The 16,991-nt window shown below is 61.0% G+C and overlaps 1 protein-coding gene across 2 annotated transcripts in view; it reads right to left on the bottom strand.

The window, feature by feature from the left end:
* The window catches only part of SNX29 (sorting nexin 29), a 91,544-nt gene that overhangs the window by 22,055 nt on the left and 52,498 nt on the right, over positions 1 to 16,991 (bottom strand). Inside the window, exons 14-15 of one of the 2 annotated variants that reach the window (XM_055135575.1) lie at positions 15,878 to 15,945; positions 8,198 to 8,304 (exon numbers count right to left, since the gene is read on the bottom strand). In XM_055135575.1, coding sequence (XP_054991550.1) covers positions 8,198 to 8,304; positions 15,878 to 15,945 — 175 coding nt within the window. Of the gene's footprint in view, positions 1 to 8,197; positions 8,305 to 15,862; positions 15,946 to 16,991 lie in introns of both variants that reach the window. The other variant, XM_055135574.1, reaches the window with a different exon arrangement.

Here is a 16,991-nt window from a genome sequence, read left to right on the forward strand (position 1 = left end):
TCTTCCCGGCCAAGTGACGCAGGCAGGCGGGTGGGCAGTCCTTGGAACCCACCGCCCTGGGCCCGACCCCGTCTACCTGCCCACTCACAGGACGGTCACCTGGCGGTGGGGAGGGGGGGCGGGGAGGGGCCATTCTGGGCCTGAGCAAATGCAGGAGGGTCCAGGAGCAAGGACTGAAGGGGCTGACCTCAGGGCCCCCGCGAGGGTCAGTCTCTGGAGCTGCTCAGGCATGGCCACTGGGGTGGGGGGACAGGCACTGTGGGCATGCGGGGGGAGGGGAATGGAAGGAGCCCCCGTGCCTGTGCGTCTCCATTCACCTCCCCGGAGGCGCAGAGACCTCCTGAATATTTCAAAGGCGTCTCAATAAATGATGCTCGGGCTCCAGGAGCTAAGTGAAAGACATTCAATTTTCAGGGCGTCAGAGAGCGGCCAAGCTCCCCGGGGGGTCCCCATCACAAGCCTGCAAGCAGCAGGCACTGAGAGCCGGGGGGAGGGTAGGGAGGGGACGGGACAGTGCCAGGGGCAGGCTGCAGGGGTGAGCGGTGGTCTGGAGCCCACGCTGGCCTCGGGGACTGCTGTCCCCGCCTGTCCGTCACCAGCTGGTTGACCTGGAGAAGTTGCTTGACCTCTCTGGGCCTCCGCTTCTGCCGCTGTGAAAAGTGGCGTTAGCACTGCCCATAGGAAGGTCCCCGGGCGCCACGCCAGCAGCCAGGGGCAGGGAGCAAACGCAGGGCTCCTGGCAGGGCAGCGCCAGCCAAGGCCAAAGGTTCTGGTGCCCGGAGGTGAGAGGCCAGGGGTACAGCCGGTGGGGAAGAGTCCCATCCCCCGAGCCCACCGGGAGGGACCCCGAGTGCAGAGCCAGGAGGAACCCCGAGCACCGCCGGGTGTGGCCCCCAAACACAAACAGAAGAGCTGAAGGGCTGGAGCGATAGCACAGCGGGGAGGGTGTTTGCCTTGCACGCGGCCGACCGGGGTTCGATTCCCAGCATCCCATAGGGTCCCCCGAGCACCGCCAGGAGTAATTCCTGAGTGCAGAGCCAGGAGTAACCTCTGTGCATCGCTGGGTGTGACCCAAAAAGAAAAAAAGAGAGAGAGAAGAGCTGAGAGGCAGACGCTCGGGGCTAGAGGCAGGCACCCCCCCACCCCCACACTGGCAGCGTCCTGTGACGTGCGGGGGTACTCGCCTCCAGTGCTCTCTCGTTTATTTGTTGCTTTTATGGGTCACGTCCTCCCCTGGAGGGTCCGGCACAGCTCAGGCCAGGAGAGCAAGTGCCCCGCCCAGCGTGTGGGGCAACAACGCCAGCCCAGGTAGAGACAGATGGACAGACGGACAGATGTGAGGACAGCTCCAAACCGCCCGCCAGGCCGCCCGGCTCGGGGACAGGGAGGGTCTCACCGGCCTCAGAAGGGCCCGAGGCTCTCCCCTCCGGCTGGGGGTCGGGGAAGGAGACAAATTAGAGCTCCGTGTAATCCAGCTGATAAATTAACGCGCAAACCCCACTCTCTGCGGGTCCCTTTGTTCTCAGAAATTGCCAAGACGTCAACCTCACACGAGATAATAAATAAGAGCGGGCCGGGCGCTTCCCAAATATTTAATTAATGCATTTGATCTGCTTCGCCGCCCGGGAACAGTGGGCCGGGGGGGGGGGGGGGAAGGCTGAGCCTTAATGCTCAAGCCTCGGCTTTATAAAGTGCCTGTCACAACCTTAAGATGACTTAAATTATTATTTAAATGTAGCAAACCCCCCCTCCATTAGAAAGTCGATTTTCCTTACACTATCTCAATTAACCTTTAAACAAGAGCTGCCAGGATGCGTGTAAAAATCAGTTGTAAAGAAAAAGAGCCCTGATGCTCGCCCAGCAAAGGGCTTCCCCGCACCGCCCCTCAGGGCTCTGCAGACCACCCCCAGGACCCGGCTTCCTTCCATCGGGGGTGGGGGGAGGCGAGCGACACACGGCGGGGAGGGCATTGGCCTGACTCGAGGCCAACCTGGGTTCCATCCCCAGCATCCCATAGGGCCCCCTGAGCACCAAGAGGAGTAATTCCTGAGTGCAGAGCCAGGAGGAACCCCTGAGCATCAACGGGTGTGACCCCCCGTAAAAGGTGGGGGGGAGAGAAGGAGGAGGAGGAGGAGGAGGAGGAGGAGGAGGAGGAGGAGGAGGAGGAAGAGGAGACCCTTTCATGTATCTCGTTACGTACCCGTGACCTGACAAGGTGGCAGCTGCTCTGGGGTCCCTAACCCTGGGGGTCCCTAACCCTGGGGTCCCTATCTCTGGAGTCCCTAACCCTGGGGTCCCTAACTCTGGGGTCCCTAACTCTGGGGGTCCCTAACCCTGGGGTCCCTAACCCTGGGGGTCCCTAACTCCAGGCGCGTCCCTAGCTCTGGGCCCAGCTGTCCTGGATCCGTCCCCGCCTGCAGCTGCCCCCGACGCCCGGGAGCTGGCCCCTCCCCAGATGTCTCCTCCACCCCTTCGACCTGCCGTAGAAACTGAGACCGATGGGGAAACACCGAGCCAGCGGTGGGGGGCAGGGAACTTGGACCCAGGCCCAGGGCTGCTGCCCATGTGAGTCTGAACCTCGGCCCTTCCTCGGCTCTCCACCAGCGAACCCGAGGGACCCCGTGTGATTCAGGTGAGAGGCTGCCCACCCGCTCCAGGGTCAAGCCAGCGGGGATGACCCCCAGGGTCGCTGGGGGCCGCCCCGGGGCCTGCCAGGAGTCTCCCGCCCGGCCCCTCTGCCCGTCTCACTCACCAAAGAGCCCACGTCAGCCCAGGCCTGGCCAGACCATGGGCTCCTCAGAGCCGGAGTTGGAAGCAGGGAGGAAGGTTCCAGAATCCAATGGGGACTGAGCCGCAGGGACCCCAGGTCTCCCCCAGAGGGTGGGGGTCTGCTCACTGCTCCCGTCTCCACTCCCAGGACTCGTGGCAACCTCATGGCTGGAACCCCCCACACACACACACACCCTCCTCTTCCTCACTAAGGGTACCACGACCGCCACCACCACCTCCAGCCCGACCCCACACTCCGTCCGCCGTCCCCTCCTGCCGTCAATGCTTCCACCAGAGCCTCCACCAACAGCCCCTTCCACCTCCCCCGTCAGCCTGTGCGGCCATGGCTTTCAACACTTCCGTAAAAAAATAAATAAATTAGCGGGGCCAGAGCGATAGCACAGCGGGGAGGGCGTTTGCCTTGCATGCGGCCGACCCAGGTTCAATTCCCAGCATCCCATAGGGTCCCCCGAGCACAGCCAGGAGTGATTCCTGAGAGCAGAGCCAAGAGTAACCCCCTGAGCATCATCAGGTGTGACCCAAAAAGCAAAATAAATAAATCAATCACTGTATCACTGTCATCTCGTTGCTCATCAATTTACTCGAGCGGGCACCAGCAACGTCTCCATTGTGAGACTTGTTGTTATTGTTTTTGGCATATCGAATACACCACAGGGAGCTTGCCAGGCTCTGCCGTGCGGGCGGGATACTCTCGGTAGCTTGCCGGGCTCTCCGAGAGGGATGGAGGAATCGAAACTGGGTTGGCCATGTGCGAGGCAAACGCCCTACCCGCTTGCTATTGCTCCAGCCCAAATAAAATAAAATAAAATAAATCACTGTATCACTGTCATCCCGTTGATGGTCGATTTGCTCGTGCGGGCACCAGTAACGTCTCCACTCGTCCTAGCAAAATAACACTCAAAAGCAAAGACTTTTCAAGCACTCAGCACTTGAGCAGCACGACCTGGCATGCAACTCAAGATCTGGACTCTCTTGAGCCCTCGCCTTCCCTTCTCTGACACTTGTCATCGATGGAACCACACATCAGCCCCTGAGGGGGGCTGGGGGGCTCAACAGATCCATCTATGCACCTCACGCACACACTCCAAATTCTCGTTTCCACAGCTCTCAAGTCATCAGAACGCTGAAATAACCAGATTTTTTTATAGTATCACACTATGATAATTGATGTTTGTAATTATGGCCTTGAGGCTCCGCGCGCTCTTTAACTGCCTTCTAAATTATCAAAGATCAAATTATGTTCGGTTGCATCTTAGTGTTAAGTATATTTTAATTATATTCTCATTCTTAGAAAATTAGTAACCCACATGACTGAAATCGATGATCAAGGCAGCTTTGTGAATAAAACATTCTGGATCGAGCTCAGCATTCCAGAATGTTCTTTGCAAAGCTTGCCATCATCATCATTCTGGGCAAATGAGAATTCATCATTTAAACCCCCCTCTCTTCACTCCCTCCCACCCCCCAAGGAAAGGTCACCGCCACGCTGGAACAGGTGCACTAAGGAACAGCGTTGTGATAATTCCCGAGGGCAAGAGGGCTGGGGGGGCCTGACACCAGGAGCCACGAGGCAGCCACTCTGTCTAGTCTGTTTGTAGTTTGTTTGATTTTGGGGGGGGGGGTTGTCACACCCGGCGATGCTCAGGACTGACTCTTGGCTCTGTGCTCAGGAATCCCTCCTGGTGGTGCTCGGGGAACCCTATGGGACGCCGGGAGTGGAACCCGGGTCAGCCGCGTGCAAGGCCAGCGCCCTCCCCGCTGTGCTGTCGCCCCGACAAGGCCCCCCACGTTGGCTGAGCTAAACCCCCCTTTGCCTCCAGAGAAAGCAAAGGATCTGTGGCCACACCCCCCCGGGCATGAGGTGATGTGACTCGCCGCTGGACACGGAGCCCCGGGGTGGCCCCGGGGACTCAGAAGCAGCCGGGGCTGGCACGGCTCCACGCTGAGTTCTGTGTCATTCCAAGCCCCGGAGAAGGGTGCCAGGGGCCGCCTGAGGACAGCCAGAGAGCGGGCGAGGGGACGGGCAGGCGCCGCCCTCGCTGGCATCCTAGAGCTGGTGCCAGGCCTGCACGGCTTCCCCCAGCCGCCCTGCCGCCTGGCTCAGGCTCTGGGGGGGGGGGGCCCCCATCCCCAATGAGGACAAGGAGGGGGCGGGGCACACAGACCCGCCCCACCCGGGGCCTGGCAGCTGCCGGCTCAACACCAGCGAGTGGCTGGGTCTGTGCTCGGCCCTCGCCCGGCCCTCGCGGGGTCTGGCCAGCGAGTCCCTGCCTCCTCTGCCTCCCGCCGCAGGCCCCAGGGCCCTTCCTGGGCTCACGTGCTCATCCAGGTTTCCCCAGGGCTCCTCCAGCCCCGAGCCGGCTGTCTCTGTGCTGGGAACACTGCTCTACCGGAAGCAGGAACAGTCGGCTTTCTTTTTGGCTTTTCTTTTTTTCTTGCTTTTTGGGTCACAACTGGTGATGCTCAGGGGTCACTCCTGGCTCTGCACTCAGGAATCACTCCTGGCAGTGCTCAGGGGACCCTATGGGATGCTGGGAATCCAACCCGGGTCAGCCGCGTGCAAGGCCAACGCCCTCCCCGCTGTGCTGTCGCTCCAGCCCCCGACAGTCTGCTTCCTGACCGCCAGGCTCAGAATGATTTCCATCATTTCAATTTTTGCAGGGGTGGGGAGGGGAACCACACCTGGCAATGCTCAGGAGTTATACCCCGCGGTGCTCAAGAGACCCCGGGGTGCCGGGGGGATCGAACCCGGATTTGCCGCATGCCAGGCGGGCGCCCTCCCCGCTGTCTTAGTGCTCCGGCCCCAAGAACTCCCGTTTCTGAGCCCCAGTGGGACACGGATCCAGCCCAGTGCTCCTTATCCCAGGCCCTACGTTCCAATCCACGCCGTGTTTTACTGGGAAGCGCCTTCTGTGGGGAAAATGACCTCTCGGTGGTACCGGGAGCGCCAGAGGCCATGGCGCCCGCTTCTGACGCCACTGCGGTGGGGTGTGCGAGCCCCAGCCCCCACAGCTTCAGGAAGTCCTGCCTGCCATCGACAGGACGGTCACACCCGCAGCACCCCAGAGCACATGATGGGGAGTATCCGTGTGTTTTCCTGCCAGCCTGACACTGAAGCCCACCCGCCCGTCCGGAGTAACCCTGCCGTGTTCGGGGGAAATGTAGAGTCTGCAAGTATTTCCCAGGGAGGAAGACGGGGCCCACAGAAGCAGCTCAACTCACAGCTCGAGATCTCAGAAAAGGACCAACAGAAGGAGCCCAAAGCAGGCGAGAGGAAAGGAATAATGAAACTTAAAGAGCAGAAACGAATGACGTGGAAACCCAAAAAACAACCTGAAAGCTCCATGAATCCAAGAGCTGGTTCTTTGAGAAAACGAACAAGATCAGAGTAACTCTGCCATTATGATAAGAATGAATGTGGCTAATACACTGTGCTTATTCCATCGGGGCGGTGCGGGTGGGAGGGGGTGCAGGGGGGGGCAGAAAACCCCTTCCCCACTCATCCCGCTGACGGTAAATATTCCGGAATGCAGAGCCCTGCAGCCCTGCCAGCCCGGAAGAAGCCAGAGCTGTGGGCAGAGGGCGCTGGGCACTGCTGACCTATGGCAGCACCAGCCACGGTGGGCCTGTGCCCCACCACCCCCAGCCCAGAGGCGGGCAGGGATGCAGGGGGAGACGGGAAGGACTCCAGGCACATACGCCGTCTCTCAGCCACAAACTGGTTCCAAGGAAGGAGGGAATCTGAGAACTGGCCCCGGGAGGAAGTGGACCCCAGCTGGCCCCGGGGGGGAGGAGGGGACCCCAATGGGTCTCAGCAAACTCCACAGGACACAGGGGGAGCAGGCCCAGCTGGGACCCCGCTATGGAGCCCCCTAGCCACCCACCGACCATTTCCGTCACGTCTGGTGGGAACGCTGGGTCGGACCCAGGTCCAGGCCACAGCCCACTGGGGTGGAACTTGCTGCCACCCAGGCAAAGCCACCAGGGGCCTGAGGTTCTTCCGCAGCGACCATCTGCCAGGGAGAGATCACTGCGTGTACAGAGACTGCGCGTCCCTTCACAGAGCTGGACACACACACACACACACACACACACACACACACACACACACACACACAGAGAGAGCCCCCCGGGGACAGGGCCCTCTTGCTCCCCGCCTTCTAAGAAGGTCCAGAGCTGTGACAACTACCAAAAAAAAGAAAAAATTAAGAGACAATCTCTGGGGCCGGGGAGATAGGGCCGCGGGGAGGGCGCCTGCCTTGCATGGCACTGACCCGGGTTCAAGCCCCAGCACCCCACAGGGTCTCCTGAGCACCATCAAGAGTGATCCCTGAGCACGGGGCCAAGAAGAGGAGCCGGTCACAGCCAGGTGCGGCCCCAAAACAAAAACAAAAGACACGTCTCGAAAACAGCCCAGGGACCTAGCCAGGGGCGACACACGCTTGAGGGTGCCGTGCTGAGCTGTTCTGGGGCGCTGGGGATGGGAGGGGTCTCGGGACACTGGTGGCGGGAAGCGGGCTCTCGGGGGCCGGCCCGCACTGGAATGACGAGTGCGTGAGAGGATCACGCAGAGCAAGGGGCACCACGACGCCTCAGTCAAGGAGAAAAGAAACACGCGGACCCGGAGGGAGGCGGCCACTGGGGAGGGACGAGGCCACTGGGGAGGGAGGCGCTCAGAAGACTAAGAAGGAAATACAGTCACCGGGCCAGAGCGACAGCACAGCGGGGAGGGCGTTTGCCTTGCACGCGGCCGACCCGGGTTCCATCCCCAGCATCCCATACGGTCCCCTGAGCACTGCTAGGGGTAATTCCTGAGTGCGGAGCCAGGAGAAACCCCTGAGCATCGCCAGGTGTGACCCAAAAAGAAAAAAAAAACTGAAAAAACAGAGACAGGAACTCACCCAAATACAGGTCTCTGCACGTATGTACCGGCTCCCCCACGCGTGGCTCACAGTGCACGTGGCTGGGTGCGCCCCCACGCCCAGGGGCTGCCCGCACGGAAAGTGCATCTCACCCGTCTCTCTGCACCGCCCAGCTCCGAGGGCACCGAGTCTCTCTCTGCTTTCTGGTCGCCTCCACCCCGAGACCGCGGCCACCACCCGCGTGCACGGTGACCTCGGCACACACACACACACACACACACACACACACACACACACACACACTCACTCTCTCTCTCTCTCTCTCCTCTCTCTCTCTCTCTCTCTCTCTCTCTCTCTCTCTCTCTCTCTCTCTCTCTCTCTCTCTCTCTCTCTCTCTCTCTCTCTCTCTCTCTCTCTCTCTCTCTCTCTCTCTCTCGCCCACGTGCCCGAGCCAGTCCTGACTCCCCCCCCCCAGCACGTGGACCCTACCACGTGTCCCGTGGGAGGGGGTGCAGGGCGCCCCATGGCCGCCCCGCCACACTCACCTCGATGAGTTTCCTCTCGTAGGAGCTGGCCAGCTCCTCGGCCACTTCCCCCGGCTTCTGCTCCGGGGCCGGGACCTCGCCATCCACGCTCCAAAGGCTGGGGGTGACTTCGGGGAAGAAGAAACACCACGTGTCAGCACTCCTGGTTTTGCTTCGCTTTGGGTGGGGGGAGCGGGAAGGGGACACCCAACAGTTGCTCAGGGCTGACTCCCGGCTCTGTGTTCAGGGAGCACTCCTGGTGGGCTCAGAGGGGGCCAGACGGGGTGCCGGGAACCAAACCGGGGTCAGCTGCATGCCGAGTCGAGTGCCCACCCCACTGTACCATGGCTTCGGCCCCCTCCCATCAGTTTTCTGAAACAACCAAAAGTTAGTTTTTGATTGTTTGCTTTTTATTTTATTTTATTTATTTAAATTTTTTTTCTTTTTGGGTCACACCCGGCAATGCACAGGGGTCACTCCTGGCTCTGCACTCAGGAACCACCCCTGGCGGTGCTCAGGGGACCCTACGGGATGCTGGGAATCGAACCCGGGTCGGCTGCATGCAAGGCAAACGCCCTACCCGCTGTGCTATTGCTCCAGCCCCTGTTTGTTTTTTAATTGTCTTTTTTTTCTTTTTTGTACGGGACAGATCCAGGTTCGATCCCCGGCATCCCAGAGGGTCCCCGAGCCCCGGCAGGAGTGATTCCCGAGTGCAGAGTCAGGACGAACCCCTGAGCACCGCCAGGTGTGAGCCCGAAGGCAGCAGTAACGGAAGCTCCTGGCCAGGCAGCGGGCACCTGTGTGGGCTCTCCCCGGGCACCCAGCACCCTCCTGCCGACCCAGGCACTTCTCAGACACGCTCGCTCCAAGGCGGAGCCGGGCCCCGGGGGACAGTGGCCTGAATCTCCGCTGCAGACACACGGCCACTTCCAGGAAGGCCTGGGCCCGGGCCGGCGTCCCCGCACGCAGCCTGGACACAGGTTGCACATCTGCTCTGCCTGCACCCCCCGTGCTCCTCCCTGGCTCCTGGGCCCCCCAGCATGGGCGGGGTGGAGAGGGGGAGTCTGAAAGCGCTCTGTGGGGGTGACCCCAGAAAACGGGGCACAGCCTCATGGTCGGGACCGGGGCTCCGCCCTTCCCGCCAGCCCCAGCCCCGCAGGCACCGGCTGCCCGACAGCACAGGCGACGGGGAAGCCACCGGCACAGAGCGGAGAGACGGACTCGCAGACTGGGAGGAAGGACGGACAAGCGCGGCCACAGGGGCCATGGGTGGGGGCTGTCCTGTCCCCGCGTGTCCTCGTCTCGGCACGACCTCCCACGCCACAGGAACGAGTGCAAAACCACCCGGGCTGGGGCCACGGGACAGCTGGGGGGGGGGCGCTCGCCTGGCACGCAGCTGGCCTGGGGGCCGATCCCCGGCACCCCGTAGGGACCCCCGACCCGGCAGGAGGGGTCCCCGAGCGCGGAGCCCGGGGGAACCCCGAGCACCAAGAGGCAGGGCACCCGACAATAAACAAACAGATGAGCCCCAGCGAGGCAGGCGGGATCGATACGCCCCCTTCGGTCAGGACACGAGCGTCTGAAGACCACCGGGGCCAGCCCCAGAGTTCCCCCCACGCAAACGTCTGGCGTGCCACTGGCTGCGTGACGAGATTCGAGTCGGGATCTAGTTACTTGTTTATAAATAGGGCCGAGCTTCGGCGCTCCCGGGACCACGGGGAAGTACCAAGTTAATTTCCAAAGAGGAGGAAATTGGGACTCGTGCCCAGAAGACTACGGAGTCACTGCAATTACCCTCCGAGAGGGCGGCCTCCGGCTTCCACCAGGGTCTCTGGAGAGCAGCGCCCGGGACAGGCCCGGGCCTGCAGTTCCTGCGATCGCTGTTACCCAGCAGAGCACAAGCGCCAGAGCAGCAGGGAACAGCGCGGGTCTCGTCCAAGGGAGCGGGAAGGGGGGCGCAGGGGGCTCGGCCCTCGCTCTGAGCCTCGCTCCAAAGCTCAGACACAGGGAAGCGACGTCACAGTCTCCGAGAGTCAAAAACAAAAGGGTCTGAGAGGGCCGGAGAGATAGCACAGTGGGCAGGGCGGCTTGCCTTGCATGAGGCCCACCTGGGTTTGACCCCCGGCATCCCATATGGTCCCTGAGACTCAGGGACTCAGTCCTGAGTGCAGAGACAGGAGTAAGCCCTGAGCATCACTTGCTGTGGCCCCAAAACAGAAGCGAACACACAAATAATAATAATAATAAATTCCTTTTGGGGGGGCTGGAGGGACAGCACAGCAGGGAGGGCATTTGCCTTGCACTCGGACGACCCGGGTTCGATCCCCGGCATCCCATAGGGTCCCCCGAGCACCGCCAGGAGTTAATTCCTGAGTGCAGAGCCAGGAGTGACCCCTGAGCATTGCCGGGTGTGACCCAAAAAGCAAAAAATGTTTTAAAAAAGAAGTGTGAGCACAAATCACGTTCTGATCCCCGGGCGGGGATCGCGCAGTCTGTGTTCATGCCCAGCCTGGAGCGGGTGCGAGTCTCTGCTCGGGGCCGAGCCGAGTTTCCCCCTCAGTGAAGCAACATGCGGCACGAATCTTTCTCTTTCTGTCCTGCCCAGAGACCTTTCTGCGTGTCTGCTCGGGGCTCCTCTGATCTCGGCGCCGGGACCGGAAGCCAGAACCCCGCAGTGAGCTCGCCGCGGAGAGCGGAGCCGGGAAGGACCCCACGGGGGAGCCCCCCCAAGCTCCCGCGGGCACCACAGGGGCCTCTGCCCACGGCTGGGGCAGGGGCCGAAACGCGGGCGGCAGCAGGCCAGCTGGCCCCTGGGTGACCTCGGCCAGCGGGGCACACAGCGTCACTGGACAGAAAAGTCGGGTTCAGGCCCCACTTCCCTCCCGCTAGTAACACCCCCTGCGTGTCTGTATGGACGCGACCACATTCGCCATGCGAGCCACCGGTGGCGCGCACTGGTGCGGGTGGGAGAGAGGAAAGAGACGAGAGCGGCAAGAGCGCAGCCCCGAGAAGCGAATATCGATGCTCAGGAGTCACCCCTGGCAGTGCTTGGGGGACCCTATGGAAGCCGGGGATCGAACCCGGACCGGCCCTATGCCAGGCAAACGCCCTCCCCGCTGTGCTATGGCTCCGGCCCCACCTTCTCATTCTTGACCACATGGAATCTTTCAAACGGACAGAAATCTGGGCATTTCCTTTTGCATTTTTCCATTTCGAGTCACACCCGGTGATGCTCACGGTGACTCCTGGCTCTGTGCTCAGGAATCGCTCCTGGCGGGGCTCGCGGGGAGGGAGCCCGCCCCTGGCGCTCCGGTGGGACCCCCCTGCACTCCCCCCCCCCCCGCCTGCGCCGGAGACCCCATCTCCCGATCCCCTGAGATGACAGACGGGGAGTGGGGTCCGAGCCGGCCAGCTGCCGGGCCACTGTGGGGGTGCAGTTCCTTCTGGGGAGGGGTGGGGCTGGGAGAGGCGCAGGGAGGCGGCTCGGGCGGGGGCAGGCTCTGAAGGGCAGCCCCGAGTTCCCGGCTCTCCCACCTGGCGCCGCAAGGCTGCACCCGAGTCTGTCAGTGTGGTTCGGGGGTCACGCCCGGTGGTCCGCAGGGGCTACTCCGGGCCCTGCTCAGGGGACGCCGTGGGGCCCGGCCTGGGTGCGCAGGGCCGGGCCGGCGTCTTTCCCGCCGCTCTGTGGCTCGGGCTGGACCCCAGTGCGGACACATCATGGGTCCTCCGACAGGGAGGGAGGACGAACCTTGGGGACGGTGGGCAGCAGGGGGCGGGGGGCTGGTGGCCGCCTCACGGGGGCAACAACCGACACCACGCCTGGCCACCCTCTGCCCGCGTGTGCCGGCGACACTGGGGTCCCGGTGGCAAAGGGCCCAGCCCCAGAGGCCCCGAGGGAGACGCCCCTGCGGGTGCTGGGGACGAGGGGCAGAAGCCACGGGACCCTGGGGCGGGACGGGCAAGGCCAGCGGGTCCCCGGCCACTGCCAGAAGAGTACTGTCCCCTGTACTCCGTGCACGGGAGTGTGGGGGAGGGTGTGTGTGCAGGGTGTGTGTGTGACTGTGTGCGTCTGTGTGTGTGTGTGTGTATGAGTGGGTGGGTGTAGGTGCGTGCATTCAGGGGGGCTGTGAGTGTGTGACTGTGAATGTGTGGTGGTGTCTGTGTGTGTGTGTGAGTGGGGGGTATGTGTGTGCAGGGGTGTGCTTTGCATTCAAAGGGGGCTGCGAGAGTGTTAGGATTGTGTGTGGTGGTGTATGTGTAGGATGTGTGCATACAAGTGGGGGGGTGGAGGTGTGTGCATTCAGAGCATGTGTGTGTGGTTGTGAGTGGGAGTGGTGTGTGTGAGTGTGTTTAAGGGTGGGGATGTGTGTGGAGGTATGTGTGTTCAGGGGGAGTGTATGTGATTGTGTGTGTGGTGTTTATGTGTGTGAGTGTGTATATATGGCTGTGTATGTGTGTGAGTGTGTGTATATGGTTGTAAGTGTGCGGTGGTAGATGTGTGTGTGTGAATGGGATGAGTGTGGAGTTGTGTGCGTTCAGAGGGTGCTGTGAGAGTATATATGTGCGTATGTGTATGATTGTGAGTGTGTAGGGGTATATGCAAGTGTGTGTGTGAGGGTGTGTGTGGAGGTGTGCGTTCAGGGGTATGTGAGAATGTTGTGTGTATGACTGTGTGGTGGTGTGTGGGGGGAGGTATGTGGGATGCTTGTTACATGGTGCATGTGTGTGGTATGTATGTAGTTTCTGTGTGCTATGTATAATTCATATGTGTATGTGTGTACGCATGTGGGGTGTGTGGTATGCACGAATATGATATGTGTAGTGTGTGTAATATGAGGTATGTGGTATATGTATGTGATTTCAGTAACTGGAGTGTGCTATGTATATTAGTGGAGGGTGTGGTATGTATGTGAGTGGGGTGTATATGTGTGTGGTATGTATATTCGTTGGGGTGTGTGCGTGTGTGATAAGTGAGTGGGGTGTATGTGTGGTGTGTATGTTAGTGGGTGTGTGTGTGTGTGGTATGTACATGAGTGGTGTGGGTGAGTGGTGTGTATGTGTATATGAGTGTGTATATGGTTATATGTTAGTGGGGTGTGTGTAGTATGTATGTTAGTGGGTGTGTGTGGTATGTATGAGGGGGTATATGTATGTGGTATGTATGTTAGTGGGGCATGTGTATGTGTTATGTATGAGTAGGGTGTGTGTGAGGTATGCATGTTAGTGTGTGTGTGTGGTATGTATGAGTATGTGTGTGGTACGTGTGTTAGTGGGGTGTCTATGTGTGGTATGTATGAGTGGTGTGTGTATGCATGTGTGTATGGTATGTGAGTGGGTGTGTGTGTGGTATGTATGAGTGGTGTGTCTGTGTGTGCATGTATGGTATGTGTGTGAGTGGGTGTGTGTGTATGTGTGGACACGAGTGTGTGAGCTGACAGGGCAGAGCTGGTCGCTGGCGCGTGAACAGCCCGGGGGCCACCGGGGCCGGCCCCGCTGAGGCCGTGGGCCGCCCTGGTTTGCTGCCGCCGCAGGAATCTGTGCCACGGGGGGGGGGGGGTGCCACTCCCGAGCAGGTGCTCCGTGCGGGCGCGGCAAGGAGCGGCCTCTGCTGCCGTCACGCACCCGCGGGAACGTGCGCTGCGGGGACGGCTCGTTTCTAGCAGGCGTGCGGCCGCCCCCTCCGCAGGCCGGACCCTCCCAGCCGGCAGCTATTCTTACCCGCGCTCATCTGCGTAATTCTAACGCTGCAGAATATAGCCGCCTAAGAATACGTGTTTATAATTACACCCGTCACAGGAACTGTCAGTGCCTAATGAAGGATAATTTCGGCTATTATAAGAAGCTTAAAAGATCATTTTCATGAATAATTCGTAATATGAATCATTAAACTCAAACAATGTCAGGGTTTTTTCAAGGAGGAGGAAGACACGTGTGTGTCTGCGGGACCGTCCTCTCCCAGGGCACTTGTTTCTGCCGGGCACCAGAACACTGAGGCACTCGGGGCGGAGCTTCCGGTGCGGGTGGGACACGGGAACCCGCTCACACATCACTTCCCACCGGGAGACGCTCCGGCTTCCCTAGCCAAGAGCAAGATCCGAGTCCCCAGGCAAGCCACAGGGCGCGGGCCCGGCCGACTCGGCCTGGCTCTCCAGCTCCAGCCCGCCTCGCCTTCCCGCCCTGCAGGGAAGCAAACCACGAAACAAACCTACACCGAGAACGGGCCCTGGGGCCAGGGAGCCACTGTCCTGGTAAACTGCACCTGGATCCAGCCATACCTGCATCCCAACTCCGTGCTTCTGGGCACTAGTACACTTTCGTGTTGGCATCTATACATTTCCATTGTTTGCAAATGCAACCGAGTGTGTGTGTGTGTGTGTGTGTGTGTGTGTGTGTGTGTGTAGGGGGGGGTGTGGGGTTCTATCTCTAAAAGAAAATAAGGCTTCTGGAGAGAATCGCAGAACCAGACTCCTAGAACGTTCAGAGCCAAAGTCTTGGGCACAGTGGGAGCTGAGGCTAGGCAGAAGGTGGAGACCCATGTGAGGGGCGCGTGTGTGTGTGTGTGTGTGTGTGTGTGTGTGTGTGTGTAAAGTCAGGGACTAGAGTGACAGTATACTTTTAAATAGCATTAGAAATCATAAATTTTAAATAGTATTAAAATTTTCACTATGAGGGCCGGAGGGGTAGCACAGTGGGTAGGGCATGTGCCTTGCACGTGGCCGGCCCAGGTTCGATCCCTGGCATCCCTTATGGTCTCCCAAGCACCGCCAGGAGTGGTTCCTGAGGGCAGAGCCAGGAGGGACCCCTGAGTACCACCAGGTGTGGCCCCCAAACAAAAGTTCCCCTCTGAGGAATACTGCCCAGCCCTGAGGTAAGGGCCGTGGGGCAGGAAGGACGGGCCTGGACAGACAGAATCTCAGGCACCTTAGTGACACGATCCCAGAGTGCTGCCCCTCTGTCCCCACGGCACCGGCCTCCCCAAGTGCGGCGGCAAAAATAACTCGGTGAGTCACAGGTGCTGCCTGTCGAGCAGCCTCCACTTCGAGGTCTGCGCGTCACGGGCAAGCGAGGCTCCGGGAAGGCTGCGTCTCGGGCATGTGCGCGTGTGTGTGCGTGTGTGTGCATGTGTATGCGTGTGTGCATGTGTGTGTGCGTGTGTGTGTGCTTGTGTGTGTGCTTGTGTATTGCTTGTGTGTGCGTGTATGTATGTGCGTGTGTATGTGTGTGCTTGTGTATGTATGTGTGTGCATGTGTGCACGTGTATGTGTGCGTGTCTGTGTGTGTATGTGTGTGCATGTGCATGTGTGCACGTGTGTGCGTGTCTGTGTGTGTGTGTATATGTGTGTGTGCATGTGCATGTGTGCACGTGTGTGTGTGTCTGTGTGTGTGCGTGCACCACCTTAGGAGCACACTGCTTGCCACAGGCCACAGTCAGAGCCACTTTGGTAAAAGTGAGCAGAGGACAGACACCGGCTGTGCGGAGACGCTGGGGGGCGTGACAGGCCGGCAGGATCCGCGGGAGAGGAAGGACCCCCCCTAACAAACAAGCCCGCGAGGCGCCTTGAAGACCCTGATGCGGGTCGGGCCGGAGTCTCCCAGAGTCCCGCCCTGCTCTGGCAGCATCGGGCGCCCCGTGAGCAGGTCCCGCACCACCAGGGGGCCCAGCCCCCGCCCCCGCCCGCCCCTCACCTTCCGGGGTCTGACCTTCCCGCTTCAGCATCTGGACAGCGCCCACGTACTTCTTCAGCTGGACTTTCAGCACCTCGTTTTCTCTGCAGGAACAGGAACATGTGCAAAAGAAGAAGAAAAATTAAGAATTTTTTTTTAACTGACAATGACCCCAGCAGGGACTAAATCCAGGTGTAGGAACCCCCCCGCCAAGCATCCCACAAACCTTCACGCCCCCCGGGCTGGGGGATAGGACGTCGGGGGGCGGGCCCCAATTCCATTCCCTGCACCACCCGAATCTCCGGGTGCAGCCTGAGGTGCCCCAAGCACTGCGCAGTGGCCCCGGGGCCCCTCAGCGCCGGGAGGTTGAAGCACCCCCACCCCCACCCTCTGGCTCTGCGTCAGCCGAGTCCCGCCTGAGCCCCGTCTGAGAGGACACACACTTTTTTTTCCTTTTTGGGTCACACCCGGCGATGCTCAGGGCTGACTCCTGGCGGTGCTCGGGGGACCCTAAGGGATGCCGGGGATGGAACCCAGGTCGGCCGCGTGCAAGGCAAACGCCCTCCCCGCTGTGCTACGGCCCCGGCCCAAGCCCAACGCATCTTTGCACAGTCCCTGCCCCGAACCCGCCCCACAGGTCCCTCCGCCTGGACATCGCAGGCCGTGAGAACCGCCCCTCCATAGCGGGGGGAGTGCAGGGGCGACTACGAGGCTCCACCCCTCAGCACCGCCCTCCCACGCTCTGAAGGCCCCGGGCCGCTCCGAGGGGCCGGAGCCAGGGAGGACCCGGGCCCGGCCAGCCAAGGTGTCTCCTTCTGTTCTGTGTATTCCTGGGGGTGCGGCTCCCCCACGGCCCTGCACCCAGTGCACCTGCCCCAGTGCTCACATTGCACTGGCCCTTCTGCAACCTCCGAAGCAGACGCGGTGGAGGGGGGCGGGGGCCGGGGCGTCTTCTGTGCTGCCCACGGTGGGGCCGAGACGGTCCCTCGGGAGTCCCACCCGCCCAGAGGTCACCGTGTTTCTACTCCCCTCAGCCCTGGGCTCCGAACAGCCCGAGCACCAACGCCGCGGAGGCCTGCAGGGACCGGTTAGCCGCCACGCAGCGCGGCACGGGCACCCCGCGGCTCCCAGCGGGGGAGGGCTGGGGAGT

The sequence above is a fragment of the Sorex araneus genome, chromosome 4 (genome assembly GCF_027595985.1).
Source record: "Sorex araneus isolate mSorAra2 chromosome 4, mSorAra2.pri, whole genome shotgun sequence".
Classification (NCBI taxonomy): Eukaryota; Metazoa; Chordata; class Mammalia; order Eulipotyphla; family Soricidae; genus Sorex; species Sorex araneus.